This window comes from Amphiprion ocellaris, chromosome 11, assembly GCF_022539595.1.
Source record: "Amphiprion ocellaris isolate individual 3 ecotype Okinawa chromosome 11, ASM2253959v1, whole genome shotgun sequence".
Lineage (NCBI taxonomy): Eukaryota > Metazoa > Chordata > Actinopteri > Pomacentridae > Amphiprion > Amphiprion ocellaris.
In genome coordinates this window covers 23,697,492-23,717,340 of record NC_072776.1, presented here as the reverse complement: position 1 = coordinate 23,717,340, position 19,849 = coordinate 23,697,492, and the positions used below count along the sequence as shown (strand labels likewise).

General features: G+C 40.8%; 1 protein-coding gene across 22 annotated transcripts in view; it reads left to right on the top strand.

Annotated features, from left to right (window-relative positions):
* The window catches only part of neb (nebulin), a 75,707-nt gene that overhangs the window by 17,032 nt on the left and 38,826 nt on the right, over positions 1–19,849 (top strand). For all 22 annotated transcript variants that reach the window (XM_035945195.2, XM_035945193.2, XM_035945213.2 and 19 more), the window contains 64 exons: positions 45–242; positions 405–512; positions 650–748; positions 890–994; positions 1,267–1,374; positions 1,502–1,813; positions 1,935–2,141; positions 2,257–2,361; positions 2,472–2,579; positions 2,657–2,968; positions 3,086–3,292; positions 3,433–3,537; positions 3,700–3,807; positions 3,928–4,239; positions 4,417–4,623; positions 4,733–4,837; positions 4,981–5,088; positions 5,180–5,491; positions 5,592–5,798; positions 5,912–6,016; positions 6,134–6,241; positions 6,334–6,645; positions 6,737–6,943; positions 7,049–7,153; positions 7,275–7,382; positions 7,569–7,880; positions 7,992–8,195; positions 8,556–8,660; positions 8,766–8,873; positions 9,044–9,355; positions 9,455–9,658; positions 9,751–9,855; positions 10,300–10,407; positions 10,510–10,821; positions 10,934–11,137; positions 11,271–11,375; positions 11,473–11,580; positions 11,837–12,148; positions 12,233–12,436; positions 12,538–12,642; positions 12,989–13,096; positions 13,200–13,511; positions 13,601–13,804; positions 13,901–14,005; positions 14,096–14,203; positions 14,319–14,630; positions 14,732–14,935; positions 15,110–15,214; positions 15,383–15,490; positions 15,635–15,946; positions 16,208–16,411; positions 16,537–16,641; positions 16,749–16,856; positions 16,937–17,248; positions 17,369–17,473; positions 17,599–17,697; positions 17,837–17,938; positions 18,078–18,185; positions 18,308–18,619; positions 18,724–18,828; positions 18,944–19,048; positions 19,148–19,252; positions 19,344–19,451; positions 19,550–19,660. In XM_035945195.2, coding sequence (XP_035801088.2) covers positions 45–242; positions 405–512; positions 650–748; positions 890–994; positions 1,267–1,374; positions 1,502–1,813; positions 1,935–2,141; positions 2,257–2,361; positions 2,472–2,579; positions 2,657–2,968; positions 3,086–3,292; positions 3,433–3,537; positions 3,700–3,807; positions 3,928–4,239; positions 4,417–4,623; positions 4,733–4,837; positions 4,981–5,088; positions 5,180–5,491; positions 5,592–5,798; positions 5,912–6,016; positions 6,134–6,241; positions 6,334–6,645; positions 6,737–6,943; positions 7,049–7,153; positions 7,275–7,382; positions 7,569–7,880; positions 7,992–8,195; positions 8,556–8,660; positions 8,766–8,873; positions 9,044–9,355; positions 9,455–9,658; positions 9,751–9,855; positions 10,300–10,407; positions 10,510–10,821; positions 10,934–11,137; positions 11,271–11,375; positions 11,473–11,580; positions 11,837–12,148; positions 12,233–12,436; positions 12,538–12,642; positions 12,989–13,096; positions 13,200–13,511; positions 13,601–13,804; positions 13,901–14,005; positions 14,096–14,203; positions 14,319–14,630; positions 14,732–14,935; positions 15,110–15,214; positions 15,383–15,490; positions 15,635–15,946; positions 16,208–16,411; positions 16,537–16,641; positions 16,749–16,856; positions 16,937–17,248; positions 17,369–17,473; positions 17,599–17,697; positions 17,837–17,938; positions 18,078–18,185; positions 18,308–18,619; positions 18,724–18,828; positions 18,944–19,048; positions 19,148–19,252; positions 19,344–19,451; positions 19,550–19,660 — 10,953 coding nt within the window. The remainder of the gene's footprint in view (positions 1–44; positions 243–404; positions 513–649; positions 749–889; positions 995–1,266; positions 1,375–1,501; positions 1,814–1,934; positions 2,142–2,256; positions 2,362–2,471; positions 2,580–2,656; positions 2,969–3,085; positions 3,293–3,432; positions 3,538–3,699; positions 3,808–3,927; positions 4,240–4,416; positions 4,624–4,732; positions 4,838–4,980; positions 5,089–5,179; positions 5,492–5,591; positions 5,799–5,911; positions 6,017–6,133; positions 6,242–6,333; positions 6,646–6,736; positions 6,944–7,048; positions 7,154–7,274; positions 7,383–7,568; positions 7,881–7,991; positions 8,196–8,555; positions 8,661–8,765; positions 8,874–9,043; positions 9,356–9,454; positions 9,659–9,750; positions 9,856–10,299; positions 10,408–10,509; positions 10,822–10,933; positions 11,138–11,270; positions 11,376–11,472; positions 11,581–11,836; positions 12,149–12,232; positions 12,437–12,537; positions 12,643–12,988; positions 13,097–13,199; positions 13,512–13,600; positions 13,805–13,900; positions 14,006–14,095; positions 14,204–14,318; positions 14,631–14,731; positions 14,936–15,109; positions 15,215–15,382; positions 15,491–15,634; positions 15,947–16,207; positions 16,412–16,536; positions 16,642–16,748; positions 16,857–16,936; positions 17,249–17,368; positions 17,474–17,598; positions 17,698–17,836; positions 17,939–18,077; positions 18,186–18,307; positions 18,620–18,723; positions 18,829–18,943; positions 19,049–19,147; positions 19,253–19,343; positions 19,452–19,549; positions 19,661–19,849) is intronic.

Genomic DNA, 19,849 nt, shown 5'->3' with positions numbered 1-19,849 from the left:
AAAAGAGTGCACACTTGAGCAATCTCTTACCAATTTCTCCATAGCGTGAATATAAAAAGGACTATGAAAAGATAAAGACTAAGTACCACACTCCACTGGATATGATGTCAGTCACCTTGGCCAAGAAATCCCAGGCCATTGCCAGCATGGCTAAGTACAGGAGCATCAACCCCAACTACTTCCTTCCCTACGATAGTATTCTGCTGGAACTGGCCAAGCAAGCCAACATCATACAGAGTAATGTGAGTATAGACAGACTTTATGTTGAAAGTTGAGTTGCTGGTTTCAGTCAGAATGTAAAAACTTGTACTTGGATGCTTTTTAATGAGATTATGTATTCTCTGACAGTGTTTTTTTGTCTTTTTGATTTGTTTCTATTTTTTGTTTGCTTTTCTTCTTTGTAGAATGAGTACAAGTCCGACTACAATAACTATACCAAGGGTACCCCGTGGGTCACCTTTGGCTCCATGGAGGTGGAAAAGGCAAAGAAAGCTGGTGAGATCCTTAGTGAGGTATGTCTCCAACAGGCTTGCATTACTTTTCCTGTATATACCTGTCTTTAAAACTGCATTCTTGACATCCAAAAACAACAAATTTAATAACTGGTGGGATATTTTAAATAATGTGCACATCTACTTGTTTCCTTCAGAAAAAATACAGGCAAAACCCAGACACCGTCCCCTTCACTGCTATTGATGACCACCCCATCATGATGCAAGCCAAAGTCAACCAGCTTCAGAGGAGTGATGTGAGTCCACTGTTAATTCTGGAGAAAGCAATCCCTCAGTGCTTTTTGCAAGACAACTTTTAAGAGGATTTTTTTAAAAACTTTGATCAAAGTGCAGCACGTGTGATTTCTGTCCTCACAACCTTCTTTCCTTGTTTACAGCGGTTCTACAAGAGAGGTCTTGAGGAAATCCATCAGAAGTACTCTCTGCCTCCTGACGTCCCTGAGTTCATTCAGGCCAAGTGCAATGCCTACAACATCAGCAAGGTAATGCATAAATACAGAGACTGACAGATTGCATGTTTTCAATTATGTAAACCAAAGCTCACTTTTGAAGCAGTAATTTTTGGTACATATGTGAATGTGCTTGTAAATGTCTTGTTACATACGTATACAGCATACTGAATACATCTGTGTATGGTATGCATTGACATATACTCTGGGTGCTAAAGCATGTGTGTGTAAATATTTAATAAACCTACGCCTTAATCAGTTTTAATACATTTTAATGCAGTTATGTTTGTAATCTATCATTTTAGAACTACTACAAGTATGCCTGGGAGGAGATGATTGCTAAGGGATATGACCTGAAGCCCGATGCCATCTCTGTTGTTGCTGCCAAAGCAGCCAGACGTGCTGCAAGTGATGTAAGTTTTTCAAAATGCTCCAACTCCAATTTCACTTGCCATGTTTGAAATGCACTGTACAATATCTCTTGCTGCAAGTATTAACATTGTAAATAATTAGAGGTGCTATATGCTCTTTAACTTCTAGGTCCAATATAAAAAGGCCTATGAGAAGTCCAAAGGCCACCATGTTGGCTTCCGCAGCCTCCAGGATGATCCTCTGTTGGTTCACTACATGGAGGTGGCTAAGATGCAGAGTGACAAGAACTACAAGAAGGACTATCACAAGGTCAAGCTGAAGTATCACTCCCCAGTGGACATGATGAGTTTAGCTCATGCTAAACATGCCTCTGCAGTGCAGACCTTCACTGGCTACAAGAAGCTCCACCATAATTACTGTCTTCTGCCTGACTCTATGGGTCTGGAACTTGCTCGCAGCATGAACTACAATTCCAGTGATGTATGTTTAAATTGTTCCCTTTTAGGAATGTTTATGACATATTGTAACTAAATACTTGATGGTTTATGTAAAATATGTTTTTTGGTCTAATAATGCTTCCTTGGTATCTATTATTTTCCAGTTTAACTATAAACTGGATTATGAGAGCTCAGTCAAGGGAACTGGCTGGGTTCCAATTGGTTCCCTGGAGGTGGAAAGAGCCAAGGCAGCAGCAGCAGCTATGGATGAGAAAAAATACAGACAGCACCCTGACACCCTTAAATTCACCAGTACCACTGACTCCATGAGCATGGAGCTGGCCAAGGCCAACGCCAAGATCATGAATATGGTGAGCAGGAGGAAACAGAATAACTTCTTAATTTGTTCTGACATTTCTTTCATTATTTTGGCCAATGAATTGTGATAAATAGACATAAATCTTTCTCTTCTTTGTATTTTTACAGAAAGAGTACAAAGCCAGTGGAGAGAAATTCATGCACACCTATCATCTCCCTCCTGATGTCCCTGAACTGATGCAAGCCAAATATAATGCTGTCAGCATCAGCCAGGTTAGTTGCAAATTCTTCAGTACAAATTTCCAGCCTTTGTGTGCATAAAAACATATACATAAATGGTATGGTTGCTATATTTGTAACATAACTGATGTTCTTTTATTTAGAATTATTATACTTATGCTCATCGTCAAGATCTGCTCAAAGGACATCATGTGAAGGAAGACGCTATTCCCATTGTTGCAGCCAAATCTTCAAGAGACATTGCCAGTAATGTAAGTTATGCTAATCATATTAAACAAATGTTGCAGCACTCAATAATGCTATTCCTTATACATTTTCTTTCATACAGTACAAGTACAAGCTAGCTTATGAGAAGGCCAGAGGCCACCATGTTGGCTTCCGCAGCCTCCAAGACGATCCTCTGCTGGTTCACTACATGGAGGTGGCTAAGATGCAGAGTGACAAGAACTACAAGAAGGACTACCACAAGGTCAAGCTGAAGTATCACTCCCCAGTGGACATGATGAGTGTGGTTCACGCCAAGCAGGCCTCGACTGCTCAGACCATGGTTGGCTACAGGAAGATCCCTCACAGCTTCTTCCTTCTACCAGACAACATGCACCTGCAGCTGTGTCGCACTATGATGGAGATTCAGAGTGATGTATGTTTTCACTTTTCACTTTTATATTACCATGTTGTAATGCTAGCATTAATATATAGCACAATGTACATATCCTTTAAACCCTTTTACAATTCGTTTTTCTCTGCATACCCACAGAATGTCTACAAGTCCGATTACACCAACTACTGCAAAGGTCTTGGGTGGGTCCCTATTGGTTCTCTGGATGTTGAGAAAGCCAAAGCAGCCAAATCTGCACTGGATGAAAGAAGCTACCGCCAGCATCCCAGCAATTTCAAATTCACAAGCAAGACTGATGCCATGAACATGACTCTAGCTATGACCAACACAAAGCAGCTGGACCAAGTAAGAATTCCTACTTTTTATAGAAGATACAATGCTTCTTCCTCTCTCTTAACATATTTTGAATTATTAATGTGTATCAGACCAAACATTCTTCTCCAAGTTCCCTTTTAAAAATTGTTGTTCTTTTTTCTCCCCACTAGGCTGCCTACAAGGCCTCTGGCGAGAAGTTCATGCACACCTATAATCTGCCAGCTGACTCTCCAGAGTTCCTCCAGGCTAAATTCAATGCCCAGACGCTTAGCGAGGTTAGAGCACAGAAGATTTTATTGAATATCAAACATATATAAACAGTGTTTAATCAGCCAAGTATCTAAGTCAATGCACTCTGACTTGCCTGAAATTTCAAGCATATATCAGCATCATCTGTGTACCAAACATTGTTCTAACACTTTTCTCTTTATTTGCAGAGTCACTACAAGCACAAGTGGTTAGAAGACATTGCCAAGGGATACGACATGAAGCCTGATGCTATTCCTATCTTGCACGCCAAACAAGGCAGACATATTGCCAGCAATGTATGTCATAAATGCATATAATGAATCTAACTTGCTTATAATGTATCCAGAACTTTTTTTAATTTAACTGATTTCATATGTCATGTTCACATAACTATTTATTATCTCTATGTCTCTTAGGTGCAATATAAGAAAGACTATGAGAAGGCCAGAGGCCACCATGTTGGCTTCCGCAGCATCCAGGATGACCCTCTGCTGGTTCACTACATGGAGGTGGCTAAGTTGCAGAGTGACAAGAACTACAAGAAGGACTACCACAAGTCCAAGCTGAAGTATCACTCCCCAGTGGACATGATGAGTGTGGTCCATGCCAAACAGGCCTCTCGTGCTCAGACTTTTGCTGGTTACAGAAAGATCCCTCATAACTACCTGCTTCTTCCCGACAACATGCACCTGCAGCTGTGTCGAACCATGAATATGCAGTCAAGTGATGTGAGTAGAAGTGACGGTTGAATTCATAAGCTGTTTGTTTTAAGATCCAAACCATCCCTGAAGAGCAACCATGTTAATTCTATATAGTGTGCTTTATTTACGTTTAGGGAAATGATACAGTTATGTATCTTAATTTTCAGACAAATGTGTATCATAACCTCAGTCTCGTTTTTTCAGTGTGATTACAAATCTGATTGGAACAACTTTGTCAGAGGTATTGGATGGGTCCCTATTGGCTCCCTTGCAGTTGAAACTGCTAAGGTCGGTGGTGACATTCAGAGTGAGAAGAAGTACCGCACTCATCCATCAAACTTCAAGTTCAGCAAACTGATGGACTCCATGGATGTGGCATTGGCTACTGCCAACAACCAGATTATGAACAAGGTGCAGCATTTTCAATTGTATAGTACAGACATACAAAATCTAAACAGTAATGTTTTTCATGAGTATCATGATTCATTTTTAAAAATTTTTTTAAATTTCTTTATTACAGAAAGCGTACACTGCAGCGTGGGAAAAGGACAAACTGACCGTGCACATCATGCCAGATTCTCCTGAGATTGTACTGGCCAAGGCTAATGCTCTAACCATGAGCAATGTAAGGCATTCAATTACATTACTAAATTAAGATCTGATAAATCCACAGCTTATCCTGTCAGTGATTGCAAATATATGGTATATATTGTTTATATAGTGACCTTTTTGCGAATGTAATAACATGAAATTGTATTTTTGTCACAGAAACTTTACAAAGCTGGCGTTGTGGAGATGGCCAACAAAGGCTACAACCTCAAAGCAGATGCCATCCCCATTCAGGCTGCCAAGTCTGGTACAACTATTGCCAGTAACGTAAGTTGGAAACAAATCAATGGACCAACTCAAGAAGTTTATTTTCCACCATCCACCATACATGGTTAACAAAATGTATTTATGATTACAGTACAAGTACAAGCTGGCCTATGAGAAGGCCAGAGGCCACCATGTTGGCTTTCGCAGTCTCCAGGATGACCCTCTGCTGGTTCACTACATGGAGGTGGCTAAGTTGCAGAGTGACAAGAACTACAAGAAGGACTACCACAAGTCCAAGTTGAAGTATCACTCCCCAGTGGACATGATGAGTGTGATCCATGCCAAGCAGGCCTCTGCTGCTCAGACCATGGCTGGATACAGGAAGATCCAGCACAGTTATGCTCTCCTCCCCGATGCCATGAACCTAGTGCTTGCTCGCACCATGAACTCCCAGTCTAGTGATGTAGGTTTGAAATGTTAAAATACCTGTTGTAATATATTCAAAATAATTACATGCATTTCGAACATCAGATAACAAATATTAATCGTTTGTTTCTTTTCAGTGGGAATACAAGTCTGATTGGAATAACTTTGTCAGAGGTATTGGATGGGTCCCTATGGGTTCACTGGGAGTTGAGACTGCTAAAGTTGGTGGTCAAATTCTGAGTGACCATAAGTACCGCACCCATCCCTCTAACTTCAAGTTCAGCAAACTGATGGACTCCATGGACGTGGCTTTGGCTACTGCCAACAACCAGATCATGAACAAGGTGCAGCCTTTTAACTGTGGTCTGAAATGCAGGGCCACAAATCTTTTGCTAACAATATTATTCATACCTGTCATCATTTATTTGTTTTTTTTTTTTGATGTCTTCATTTACAGAAAGCATACACTGCAGCATGGGAAAAGGACAAACTGACCGTCCATGTCATGCCAGATGCTCCTGAGATCGTCCTTGCTAAGGCTAATGCCATCAATATGAGCAATGTAAGAGGAATCCATGAAACCGACAGCTGAAAATATACTTTGATAATGATGATCAGTTTGTTAATGTACATTAAGTTTTTTTTCCTCCCACATCGTATTTAATTCTGTAATTTACAGAAACTTTACAAAGCTGGTGTTGTGGAGATGGCCAATAAGGGCTACAACCTCAAACCAGATGCCATCCCCATTCTGGCTGCCAAGTCCGGTACCACCATTGCCAGTAACGTAAGTCATAAAAAAATTCCCTATTTGCAAAATATCATATTGAATAAGGGTATAGACTCTGTGAATGACTAAATATGGGTTTGTTGTCACAGTACAAGTACAAGTTGGCTTATGAAAAGGCCAGAGGCCACCATGTTGGCTTCCGCAGCATCCAGGATGATCCTCTGCTGGTTCACTACATGGAGGTGGCTAAGTTGCAGAGTGACAAGAACTACAAGAAGGACTATCACAAGTCCAAGCTGAAGTATCACTCCCCAGTGGACATGATGAGTGTGGTCCACGCCAAGCAGGCCTCTCGTGCTCAGACCATGGCTGGATACAAGCAGATCATCTCCCATTACACCGTGCTGCCTGATGCCATGAACCTGGAACTGGCTCGTAACATGCAGTTCATTGCCAGTGATGTATGATGATAATACCAAAATTTTACATTAATGTTACCATTATTGTATATAATTTTGTGGCACTGGTAAAAATTTTGATATTCTCTCATAGAACCAGTACAAGAGTGAGTATGAACACTACATTAAAGGAATTGGATGGGTTCCTATTGGATCGCTGGATGTAGAGAAAGCAAAAATGGCTGGACAGGCCTTGAATGAAAAACAATACCGTCAGCATCCAAGCAACTTCAAATTCACCAAAGACATGAACTCTATGGACCTGGTGCTCGCCACTGCCAACAACCAGATTATGGATAAGGTACTGGATGGGACTTGCCATGAATTTGACGGGCATTTTGACAGATATTATTTATTTTAGTTATGGCAGTGACATCCAACCAACAACTACGTTTTGGTTTTTTAGAAATCCTACCTGAAAAACTGGGAAAAAGACAAGACTACCATCCACATCATGCCAGATGCAATGGACATTGTTCTGGCCAGAGGAAACAAGAAAATCTACAGCGAGGTACAGTGTAATACTTTAATTTTAATGCACAGATTTTTTTCCAATCAGGAAATGGGTACATTATTTCAAGTTGTTGTATTTGTTTGAAAGTAATAAAACTGTACATTCTCTCCCTCTTCAGAAACAGTACAAATTGGACAATGAGCTGTCCAAGAAGAAGGGCCACAATCTTCATGGTGATGCCATTCCAGTCCAGGCTGCTAAAGCCTCTACTGCCATTGCTAGTGATGTAAGTGTATATTTCTATATTGGATCACCTTCTGTACACGTATTATCCTATGTTTTGTCCCCTCACCACAGGTTGGTGATCAAAACTCTCACTAGTACCTTCCTTAATTCAACAATATTCATAAAGATGTTATTGCTTTCCTGGAACCATAATATTCTAATAAGTTGTTTTGTGCTTAATTTGCAGTTCAAGTACAAGACAGGATACCGTAAGCAGGTCGGCCACCATATTGGTGCTCGCAGCATCCAGGACGATCCTCTGCTCATGCTGGCTCTGAACTCAGCCAAGATCGCCAGTGATGCTCTGTACAAGAAGGACTTCAACAAGTCCAAGACCAAGTTCCACCTGCCAGTGGACATGATGGCCTTTGAGCTGGCCAAGAAGAACCAGATTCAGGTCAACCATGCCAACTACATCACCCGCCTGCACAACTGGACTTGTCTGCCAGACTCCAATGATGTTGTCCAGGCCAGACATGCATATGACCTGCAGAGTGATGTGAGTATAAATCTTTGTATTGATAATTAATCTTGTTTTTCTTATTATGAATTTCTATTCTTAAGGTTTTGGAAGATATTACACCATAATAAACCATTTTGTTTTGTCTAGGCTGTTTACAAGGAGGAGCTGAAGACGCTGCAGGGCATTGGATGGGTGCCTATAGGTTCACTGGATGTTGAGAAGGTGAAGAAAGCTGGTGAGATCCTGAGTGACAACAGGTATCGCCAACACCCAAGCAACTTCAAGTTCAAAAGCAGTACTGAAGACATGCCAATGGTGTTAGCTAAGGCCAATGCCCAGGTTATGAACAAGGTAAGAAAGCATCACAGTTGTCTATGTTAAGAACAACCTTGTTTTGTGTGTCTGCTTAAAGAAACAAGAACTGAAAATTACCCTATTGTGATTGCTACAGATTTGGGCTTTTTGTACTGTTTAGTTTTAATTTGTTCAATACAACTGCGATGCTAACTGTACATTTACAAAAAATGAGATAAAGTCCAAAACCTCCGCTGATTGATCAAATTCAGTAAAATAAATCTTATACTGCAGTTATCGAATCAGTAGAAATATTAGTCTAAGATCAGAATTGGTTTAATCATGAATGCAAGTCAATGAAACCCTCCACATATTAAATTTTTATGGCAACTAAATTTAAAAAAATGAACTTCACAGAAAGCTTACATGGATGCCTGGGAGAAAGACAAGACTACCATCCATGTCATGCCTGATGCCATGGATATTCTGCTGGCCAAAGCGAACAAAGTCAACTACAGTGTGGTGAGTCATTGTCCTCAAAAAAGTTGTTGCCGCAGCCTTTGACATAGCATACTTTATAACACATTTTATGGAAGATGCTTGAAGTTTTATTTCCCTTTTTTGCAGAAAGCCTACAAGCAGGCAAATGAAGAGGCCAAGAAGAAGGGATACGACCTGTGTAACGATGCCATTTCCATTATTGCAGCGAGGGCTTCCAGGGATATTGCCAGCGATGTAAACTAATTTTTTTCTGCTCTTTGCAATTAGCATGAATAGTATTTATATAAGATTATCATACATACCGAAACTGATTGGAACAAAATCTAAAAACAATATTCATAGTGATATTATTGCTTTCCTGGAACCTTAATATTCTGATAAGTTGCTTTGTGCTTAATTTGTAGTTCAAGTACAAGACAGGATACCGTAAGCAGGTCGGCCACCATATTGGTGCTCGCAGCATCCAGGACGATCCTCTGCTCATGCTGGCTCTGAACTCAGCCAAGATCGCCAGTGATGCTCTGTACAAGAAGGACTTCAACAAGTCCAAGACCAAGTTCCACCTGCCAGTGGACATGATGGCCTTTGAGCTGGCCAAGAAGAACCAGATTCAGGTCAACCACGCCAACTACATCACCCGGCTGCACCAATGGACTTGTCTGCCAGACTCCAATGATGTGGTCCAGGCCAGACATGCATATGATCTGCAGAGTGATGTGAGTATAATTTTTTTGAAATTATAAAATTTTAAAGCTGCACATTGTGTCAGGGACTGGGTGACTTTATCATTAATAAACCATTTTTGTTTTGTCTAGGCTGTTTACAAGGAGGAGCTGAAGACGCTGCAGGGCATTGGATGGGTGCCTATAGGTTCACTGGATGTTGAGAAGGTGAAGAAAGCTGGTGAGATCCTGAGTGACAACAGGTATCGCCAACACCCAAGCAACTTCAAGTTTAAAAGCAGTACTGAGGACATGCCTATGGTGTTAGCTAAGGCCAATGCCCAGGTTATGAACAAGGTAAGAATTTGTCAGTTCTCAAAGTTCTGTTAGGTTTGATTAATAGAAATTTGTAAAGGAACACTCATGTTGTTGGTTTTTGGTGCCTGCAGAAAGCTTACGTTGAAGCCTGGGACAATGAGAAGTCAAAGATCCACATCATGCCTGATGCTATGGATGTCCTTCTGGCCAAAGCGAACAATGTCAACTACAGCTTGGTGAGAATTATGACATTCATATTGTTTAGGCAACTCTTGTATTTGGATAATGGTTGATTAGGGCTAAATGGTGTGTTATTATTTGATATGTTATATATTGCTACAAGGATTTTTATTATTATGTTGACGCATATGTCAGGGAATGACCAATGTTTGTGACATCATATATAAAATAATCAACAAAGTAATCAGTGAAGTAAGCTCTGGCACACTACATAGAATAAACTCTTAATATGTAACAGAAAAACCTCAAAAATCTTTTTTTCCTCTTGTTTTTAGTATCGTTTGCTTTGAATCATGAATTTAGATAACTGAATTTGTTGTGATATAACAATAACATCTGACCTTATGTTAGATAATTATGCCATTCAGCTTTACACCTTCCTACTTAAAGTAAAAGGTTTACATATTTAACATCTATGTAATGTGTGTGATCATTTTCAGAAAAAGTACAAGCAGGCAAATGAAGATGCCAAGAAGAAGGGCTACGATCTGCGCAATGATGCCATTTCCATCATTGCAGCCAGGGCCTCCAGGGACATTGCCAGTGATGTAAGTTGCTGCATTTCATCACTTATAAGCAGTTACTATTAGTTTATTAATGTACATGTAAAGAAGCTATTTTAACTTGATGTTTTTTGTTTAATCCCTCAGTTCAAGTACAAGACAGGATACCGTAAGCAGGTCGGCCACCACATTGGCGCTCGCAGCATCCAGGACGATCCTCTGCTCATGCTGGCTCTGAACTCAGCCAAGATTGCTAGTGATGCTCTGTACAAGAAGGACTTCAACAAGTCCAAGACCAAGTTCCACCTGCCAGTGGACATGATGGCCTTTGAGCTGGCCAAGAAGAACCAAATTCAGGTCAACCACGCCAACTACATCACCCGCCTGCACAACTGGACTTGTCTGCCAGACTCCAATGATGTGGTCCAGGCCAGACATGCATATGACTTGCAGAGTGATGTGAGTATTTTTCCTGATATTGATAATATGGATTGTTTTCCTGTTTTGATAAATCTGTATTTTTGAAGATTTGGAAGGTAATTCAAATAACTTTTATTTTGTTTGTGTCTAGGCTGTTTACAAGGAGGAGCTGAAGACGCTGCAGGGCATTGGATGGGTGCCTATAGGTTCATTGGATGTTGAGAAGGTGAAGAAAGCTGGTGAGATCCTGAGTGACAACAGGTATCGCCAACACCCAAGCAACTTCAAGTTCAAAAGCACTACTGAAGACATGCCTATGGTGTTAGCTAAGGCCAATGCCCAGGTTATGAACAAGGTAAGAAATCATATTCAAGGAACTGTATTGACAGCATATGGATATCATATAAAAATGATTTTGTTTTAAAAGACATACTCACTCAGGTCATAATGTAAGTACATTCTCATGTTGTTGGTTTCTGTGCCTGCAGAAATCTTACATTGAAGCCTGGGACAAGGAGAAGACAAAGATCCACGTTATGCCTGATGCTATGGATGTCCTTCTGGCCAAAGCAAACAATGTCAACTACAGCTTGGTATGTGACAAATGAACAGCTGTGTACAAATGTATGCATTCATTTCAATTGTAAATCCATATACTTCATGTATGGACATGACTGTGCTTGTTTACAGAAAGCATACAAACAGGCAAATGAAGATGCCAAGAAGAAGGGCTATGATCTCCGTCATGATGCTATTTCCATCATCGCAGCCAGGGCCTCCAGGGACATCGCCAGTGATGTAAGTCATGTTGGCTATTATAACTGAAAAGTGACAGTCAGTTGTAATATATTTTATATTGTACCACAGAGGGATTTTAGATTAAGATTTACCATTAGCATTCTCTCTCTTTTTTCTTTTTTTAGACAGATGTCTTGTATACTGTAGGCAATAAATTATTATTAGCGAAACAAAAAAAACCTATACATTTTAATTTTTTGTCATGTGTAGTGTGTGTGTACCTGTTACCAATGATATTATTTAATGTTTCTTCCAGTTCAAGTACAAGACAGGATACCGTAAGCAGGTCGGCCACCATATTGGTGCTCGCAGCGTCCAGGATGATCCTCTCATCATGCTGGCTCTGAACTCAGCCAAGATCGCCAGTGATGCTCTGTACAAGAAGGACTTCAACAAGTCCAAGACCAAGTTCCACCTGCCAGTGGACATGATGGCCTTTGAGCTGGCCAAGAAGAACCAGATTCAGGTCAACCACGCCAACTACATCACCCGCCTGCACAACTGGACTTGTCTGCCAGACTCCAATGATGTGGTCCAGGCCAGACATGCATATGACCTGCAGAGTGATGTGAGTGTGGCTTTAATGTTAGTTTTTTATGTTCTTGCAGCAAAGTATATCAGAATTTACAATATATGCTACTGTGCTTCACAGGCTGTCTACAAAGCTGACCTGAAGTGGCTCCAGGGCCTGGGCTGGGTCCCCATTGGCTCACTTGATGTGGAAAAAGCCAAGAAGGCCGGAGAGATTTTGAGTGATATAAAATACCGCCAGCACCCCAGCAGTGTTCCATTCACTAGCCCCATCGATGCCATGAATATTATGCTGGCAAAGAGTAATGCTCAGACTATGAACAAGGTAGACTTAATCATTATCGTGCTTTGCAAACCCTTGTCACTGTGGTCATCGGTTTAGTCAATAGCATCAATTAACACTATGATTATTTTGCTTGGTTGCAGCGTCTCTATATCGAGGCATGGGAGAAGGACAAGACCCAGCTTCACATTAAACCCGACACTCCTGAGATTGTCCTCTCTCAACAAAATGCTATCAACATGAGCAGGGTTAGTGTACTTACTTTTCCAAATGATAAGAAGGTGAAGCTTGCTTTCTTTAACATATGATCTTGGCCATAGCTACGTCAGCAAGACAGGTTCTTGTCTTGTGGGATAACAATCTTTAGCTGTTTATTGTAATTTCCATAGAATTTCAAAACCTCTTTTTGTCAGTTGTGTTTGCTTATTAACCACATTAAGAAATCCCTCAGGCGGCACTGCTTTGAAGTACAAGCCAAGTGATTGTAGTCCTTACTGAGGGCCTTACCGGCAGGCTATACAGCAGTTAAATGACACAAGTAGATTTCTGTTTGTCATTACAGTTAAAAGTATTCATATATGTCTCATTTTCTAGAAACTATACAGACAAGGTTTTGAGGAGACCATCAGCAAAGGCTATTTCCTACCTTCAGATGCAATCTCTGTGAAGAGTGCTAAGGCCTCCAGGGACATCGTCAGTGATGTGAGTGACCCATGCTGTACCATTTTTCTGTTTATATGATCACTGCCATGATGTGAGTGGTGTTGTAGTTGTAACATTGAACATTTTCTGCTGATTTCATTAGTACAAGTACAAGACAGGATACCGTAAGCAGGTCGGCCACCATATTGGTGCTCGCAGCGTCCAGGATGATCCTCTCATCATGCTGGCTCTGAACTCAGCCAAGATCGCCAGTGATGCTCTGTACAAGAAGGACTTCAACAAATCCAAGACCAAGTTCCACCTGCCAGTGGACATGTTGAGTCTCGAACTGGCTAAGAAATGCCAGATTCAGGTCAACCACGCCAACTACATCACCCGGCTACACCAATGGACTTGTCTGCCAGACTCCAATGATGTGGTCCAGGCCAGGAAAGCCTATGACCTGCAGAGTGATGTGAGTTTTTCTGTAATATGTTCAGTGTATAATGCCATGGGAAGGTGCGTATGTGTTTTGATGTTACATGTATGTGCTTTTCCCACTAGGCCGTGTACAAAGCTGACTTGGATGAGATTGTTGGTGTAGGATGGGTCCCCATTGGATCGCTGGATGTGGTAAAAGCCAAGAATGCTTCGAAAATTCTCAGCGATCGTCTCTATAGGCAGAAACCAGACACTCTGAAGTATAAGACTGATATGACTTCCATGCCTATGGTCTTAGCTAAATCAAATGCTGAGATCATCAACAAGGTAGAGAACATAATATGCCTCTTTTAATTTTTGCTCATCTCTTCAGTCTTTCCTGTGTATTTAATTTTCCCTTTTTTCCCATATTTCTTATGACAGAAAAACTACATTGCTGCTTGGGAAGCTGATAAAATCAAGACTCATGTGACCCCTGACCTGCCTGAGCTGTTGCTTTCCAAGGCTAATGCGTATAATATCAGCATTGTATGTTTTGGTCTTTTTTTTTTTACTTCAGATAGTTTTCTGCATTCCTGTTTTATTTTATAAATCATCTATTTTCATTTCTTTTTACAGAAACAATACAGGGAAGAGGTTGAGAAGATCTTCAGAAAGGGTTACGATCTTAAGGCCGATGCCATCTCTGTTGTTGCTGCCAAGCATGCAAGAAACATAATCAGTGATGTATGTAACATATAACTAAATATTTTTCTCTCTTATATCCAGAGTTACTACAGGTTTATCACTGTACATGTAAAGAAGACATTTTATGAACATTATTTTCTGTTTTCTCACCCAGTACAAATATAAGACAGGATACCGTAAGCAGGTTGGTCACCACATTGGAGCCCTCAGTGTCAATGATGACCCTCTGATCGTGCTGGCACTGAATTCAGCCAAGATTGCCAGTGATGCTCTGTACAAGAAGGACTTCAACAAGTCCAAGACCAAATTCAACCTGCCAGTAGACATGCTGAACCTTGAGCTGGCCAAGAAATGCCAGATCCAAGTCAATGATTTCAACTACAGAACTCATCTGCACAACTGGACCTGTCTGCCAGACTCCAACGATGTAGTGCAAGCCAGAAAGGCATATGACCTGCAGAGTGATGTAAGTATTAAGAATTTCTCTTAACATATTTGCTGAACACTGCATTTGTATGTTTTTCTTTTCAGAACTAAGTGTGTCTCCTGTTTTCCTCCTCTTTGTAGGCTGTGTACAAGGCTGACATGGAATGGGTCAAGGGAATGGGATGGGTGCCAATTGGTTCGCTTGAAGTGGAGAAAGCCAAGAAAGCAGCAGAGATTCTGAGTGAGCGGAAGTACCGTCAGCATCCCAGCAAGTTCAAGTTCACTGCCAAGACAAGTGACATGCCATATGCCCTTGCTCAGGCCAATGCCCAGATCATGGACAAGGTACAGATAGTACATCTTATTGTACCAAACTTCTGGCAAAACATGTCAGCATTTCCTTTTGTTTAACACCAAAGAGAATAAATTAAAAAGCTCAGTTTGTTTTGAAATAATGTTCCAAGACTCATATGAAGTTCCTTATCAATAAATTAAATAATGTTAATCTTTTCTTTACAGAAAGCATACGTTTCTGCCTGGGAGAAGGATAAGGTCAACCTCCACATCATGCCTGATACCCCAGAGATTCTCCTGGCCCAGCAGAATAAACTCAACACCAGTCTGGTAGTGCACTGTCAATAAGTACATTGTCTTATCAGTCATTTGTTACTCCTTCTTAATAAATTCTCCTATGAAGAGAACTGTCTCCATACTGTGGGTACTCTTTTTGGGTTATGGTCTGTAGCATTTTTTGTAGAAGATACACTAACAGCATCACTCTTGTTTCCCTAGAAATATTATCGTGAAGGTTTTATGGACACCATCAACAAGGGCTACTTCCTTCCCAAAGATGCAATTTCTGTTTTGTCAGCCAAGGCCTCTAGAGATATCGTCAGTGATGTAAGTTTGTGTCCAGCCTTTCAACATTTTCAAATTTCCTTCACTATTTGCTTTGCAAGCTGAATTCCTTTGATAATTTTCCTCATTTGCCGTAAAGATGTAGTATTATTAAACTAACTGAAACATCTCTATCCCAATTTTCAGTACAAATACAAGGCAGGTTTCCGCAAGCAGTGTGGCCATCACATCGGTGCCCTCAGCGTCAATGATGACCCACTGATAATGTTGGCCGCTAATGCAGCCAAGATCTCCAGCGACAACATCTACAAGAAGGACTTCAACAAGACCAAGACCAAGTACAACCTCCCAGTAGACATGCTGACAATTGAACTGGCCAAGAAATGCCAGCAGCAAGTGAATGACTTCAACTACAGGACTCACTTGCACCAATGGACATGCCTGCCAGACTCCAATGATGTGGTTCAAGCTAGAAAGGTGTACGACCTGCAGAGTGATGTAAGTACATGTGAAGTTTACTGGGTGAAGTAAAGGAGAGTCTTTTTGAAGCTTCTTGTTCTCTTCTGGGTCTTACTGGTATAACAGACTTGATGCAATTTATATCTCAATTAGATTCAAATATATATAGAACCTACATCTGTCAATGCACCTAAATAGAGATATCTTAATCCAAATTAAGACATCTTGCTGTCAGGCAAATCCAAAACTACAAGAACAAGGAATATATTTAATGGGGTTAAAACTGATGTATTTTTTCAGGCTGTGTACAAAGCTGATCTGGAGTGGCTGAAGGGATGCGGCTGGTCACCTCAGGACTCTGTGGATGTCATCAAAGCTAGAAATGCCATGACTATTCTCAATGACAGGCTCTACCGCCAGCACCCGAGCACTGTCAAGTTCACCAGCGTTGTCGACCTCCCGGCTATTGTCTTGTCCAAGCAGAATGCTGAAAACCTCAGTGATGTGAGTAATAACTAAACTGTAAATGCTTTCCATTGGTAAATAAACACTAAATGTGTTGTACAGATATCAGTGCTACTGAGGGCATCAAAATAAAGAAACTAATGTTGTTGTTTTTCTTCTGACAGAGGAAATATAGGGAGGTCTGGGATAAAGACAAGCTCACCATCCACCTGCCATCTGACACCCCCACCTTTACACTGTCCAAGGCCAATGCTGTCGCTATCAGCAACGTAAGTTTATATTATTACAAGCACTGCTCCAGTTGTGTCCATGACTTTAAATGAATATATTTTTTGTTGAAATGTATTTATCTAATCCTTTTTCTTGTACTGTGCAGAAACTGTACACAAAGGCATGGGATGACCAGAAGGCCAAAGGCTACCATATCAAGGAGGATGCTATCTCTGTGCTGAAGGCCAGAGCTTCCAGAGATATCATCAGCGATGTAAAGAAAAAAATTTGCATGTTAATAATTTGTCTACTTGTTGAATTGCTGAATTTTCATAAATTTTTTACCTCTTTCAGTACAAGTATAAAGCAGGATACCGTAAGCAGGTCGGTCATCACATCGGTGCCCGTAACGTCGAGGAAGACCCTCTCATCATGTTGGCACTGAACTCAGCCAAGATTGCCAGCGATGCTCTATACAAGAAGGACTTCAACAAGTCCAAGACCAAGTTCAACCTTCCAGTGGACATGCTGAACCTTGAGCTGGCCAAGAAATGCCAGATCCAAGTGAATGATTTCAACTACAGGACTCATCTGCATCAGTGGACTTGTCTGCCAGATTCTAATGATGTAGTGCAAGCCAGAAAGGCCTATGATCTCCAGAGTGACGTAGGTTTACGTTGGTGCTCATGGATCGTATTCATTCACATAGACTGTTGTATCTGTAGATTGCATGCCTTGTAAAAAGATGGCTTTGCCCCTTTTAATTTGCCTGCTTTGATTCCTCAGGCTGTGTACAAAGCTGATTTGGAGTGGTTACGTGGATGTGGATGGATGCCACATGAGAGTGTGGATGTTGTAAAGGTGAAGCATGCACAGAAGGTCCTGGCTGATGTAAGTTTGACACCCGACGAACCTCACACTACCACACACACTTGAAAATATTAGAAAAATGTTTTTGTGTGCTTAGTAAATGTCTAAATTATTTTTCTTACACATCTTTCTTGCTGTTTTTATAGAGAGGTTACCGCGTAAAATTGGATGAACAGAAATACACAGTTCCAACTGACAGAGTTGACTTGATCTGTGCCAAGAATGCTGCTGAGGTCCTGAATGAGGTGAGCATGATCTTCTGTTATTAAGATGCTGTCTGAATGTTTTATGTTCCTTCCTCAGGTGAACCACTTGGCAGGAGAGGGTCGCTGGCAGATTTTAGTTGTTATCAGTAGCTCAGTTTTGTTCTCTCTTTGTGTTCAGGCCAAATATCGCGAGGCCTGGCACCAGGAGAAGACCAATTACACACTGACCGACACTCCAACTCTTGCCACAGCCAGGGAGGTGGCTAAGAACGTTCACCCGGTAAGACTGGCTCCTAATGGGTGGTATTTGCTACATATTTAAATTCAAAAATATTTTGCTAGTTTTATCCTTTCTTAGCATGAGTTAGACATCTGATATATTATGAGAAACCTTTAACAACTATCTTCATCTCCTATAGAAACTGTACACCAAAGACTGGGACAAAGTCAAAGCTACAGGGTACTTTATGCCTGGAGATGCTGTGCCAATTAAACAATGCATCCTTACAAGTAAAGTGCAAAGTCAGGTAAGTAGCAGGACAAACTTGCATCTGTTTCTTTACTAATAATAAGACCATGTATTACAGTTCATTTTTATTTAACTGGGAACAAAACGGCACGGAGACATTTATTTTTGTCTGTTCTGTAGCATAAGTACCTGGAGTCATACCGCAAGCAGGTTGGCCATCACATTGGTGCCCGCAACGTCGAGGAAGACCCTCTGATTATGTTGGCTCTGAACTCAGCCAGGATTGCCAGTGACGCTCTGTACAAGAAGGACTTCAACAAGTCCAAGACCAAGTTCAACCTGCCAGTGGACATGCTGCAGTTTGAACTGGCCAAGAAATGCCAGAAGCAAGTCAATGATGACCTCTATAGAACTCGCTTGCACCAATGGACTTGTCTGCCAGACCAGAATGATGTAATCCAGGCCCGCAAAGCCTATGATCTGCAAAGCAATGTGAGCAAACAAACACGGATTTATTTGTCATATTCACACAATAAACTGGCAGAAACTTCTGCCATAACTTTATAACTAATATCTATCTTGGTTTCTGTGTACAGTTCGTGTATAAGGCTGACCTGGAATGGCTGCGGGGCTGCGGCTGGGTGGCAGCCGACTCTGTTGACCACGTCAAGGTCAAGAAGGCCCAGGAGATTCTCAATGATGTGCGTTTACTGTACTGCATTCTCTTTTTGGATTTTGTTGTTTCTTTTACCATATTTTGCTAATTTTGGTATCAACACACTCTTTCCTACCTTGATACTGTAATTTTATTCACAGAGACTCTACAAAAAGGGTGCCAAGGAAGCCTTCGCAAACTTTACCCTGATTGTGGACCGCCCTGAGATCCTTTTGGCCAAGACTAATGCTGCCAACCTCAGTGATGTATGTACAATCTAACATTTACAAAGGCTGGCCTTTTAAAAAAAACATGTTAATAAGATATAATCAAATCTAAATTCTGTTGTTTTCTTTTTATTCTAGCTGAAGTACAAAGAAACTTTCAATGCAGAAAAGGGTCATTACATTGGTTCAGAAGATACTCCTCAGCTGGCTCACAGCAGGGAGGCGGCTAAGATCATCAGTGAGGTAATGTAAAATAATTTACTGATTAATACATGTTTTTCATTGCATATCATGCATTCTTCTTAACTTCTGTGCCTACTTTGTGCAATTTCAGAAACTCTACAAATTGGATTGGGACAAGACTAAGGCTACAGGCTACCAGCTGAACCATGAATACATCCCACTGTTGACCGGCAAGAAGGGCAGGGAGATTGCTAGTGATGTGAGTGTCTTACACGCTTTGCACATATGGCATCAAATTTTTTTTTTCTTACCATATCTAAACAAAACTGAGACTTTCATGATTTTGGATCCAACTAGGCCAAGTACCATGAACATCATGAGAAGGCTAAGGGTCACTACATGGCTGGAACCCTTGTGGACTTCCCTGAGGTGATGCGCTGTGGACAGCAAGAGAAGAACAAGGGACTGGTGAGATATTGATAAAAGCTTTCCACATTATTCAACAGTATTAAGACACTAAAATACTTGATTGTTAATAAAATACTTTAAACAGATGCCATCAATGCTACAAAATCTCTAGAATTCTAGTAAATATTAAGAAATAATACTTTTAAAATCTGGATGTAAGAAAATGATAATTTGCAGTAAAGGCCATGT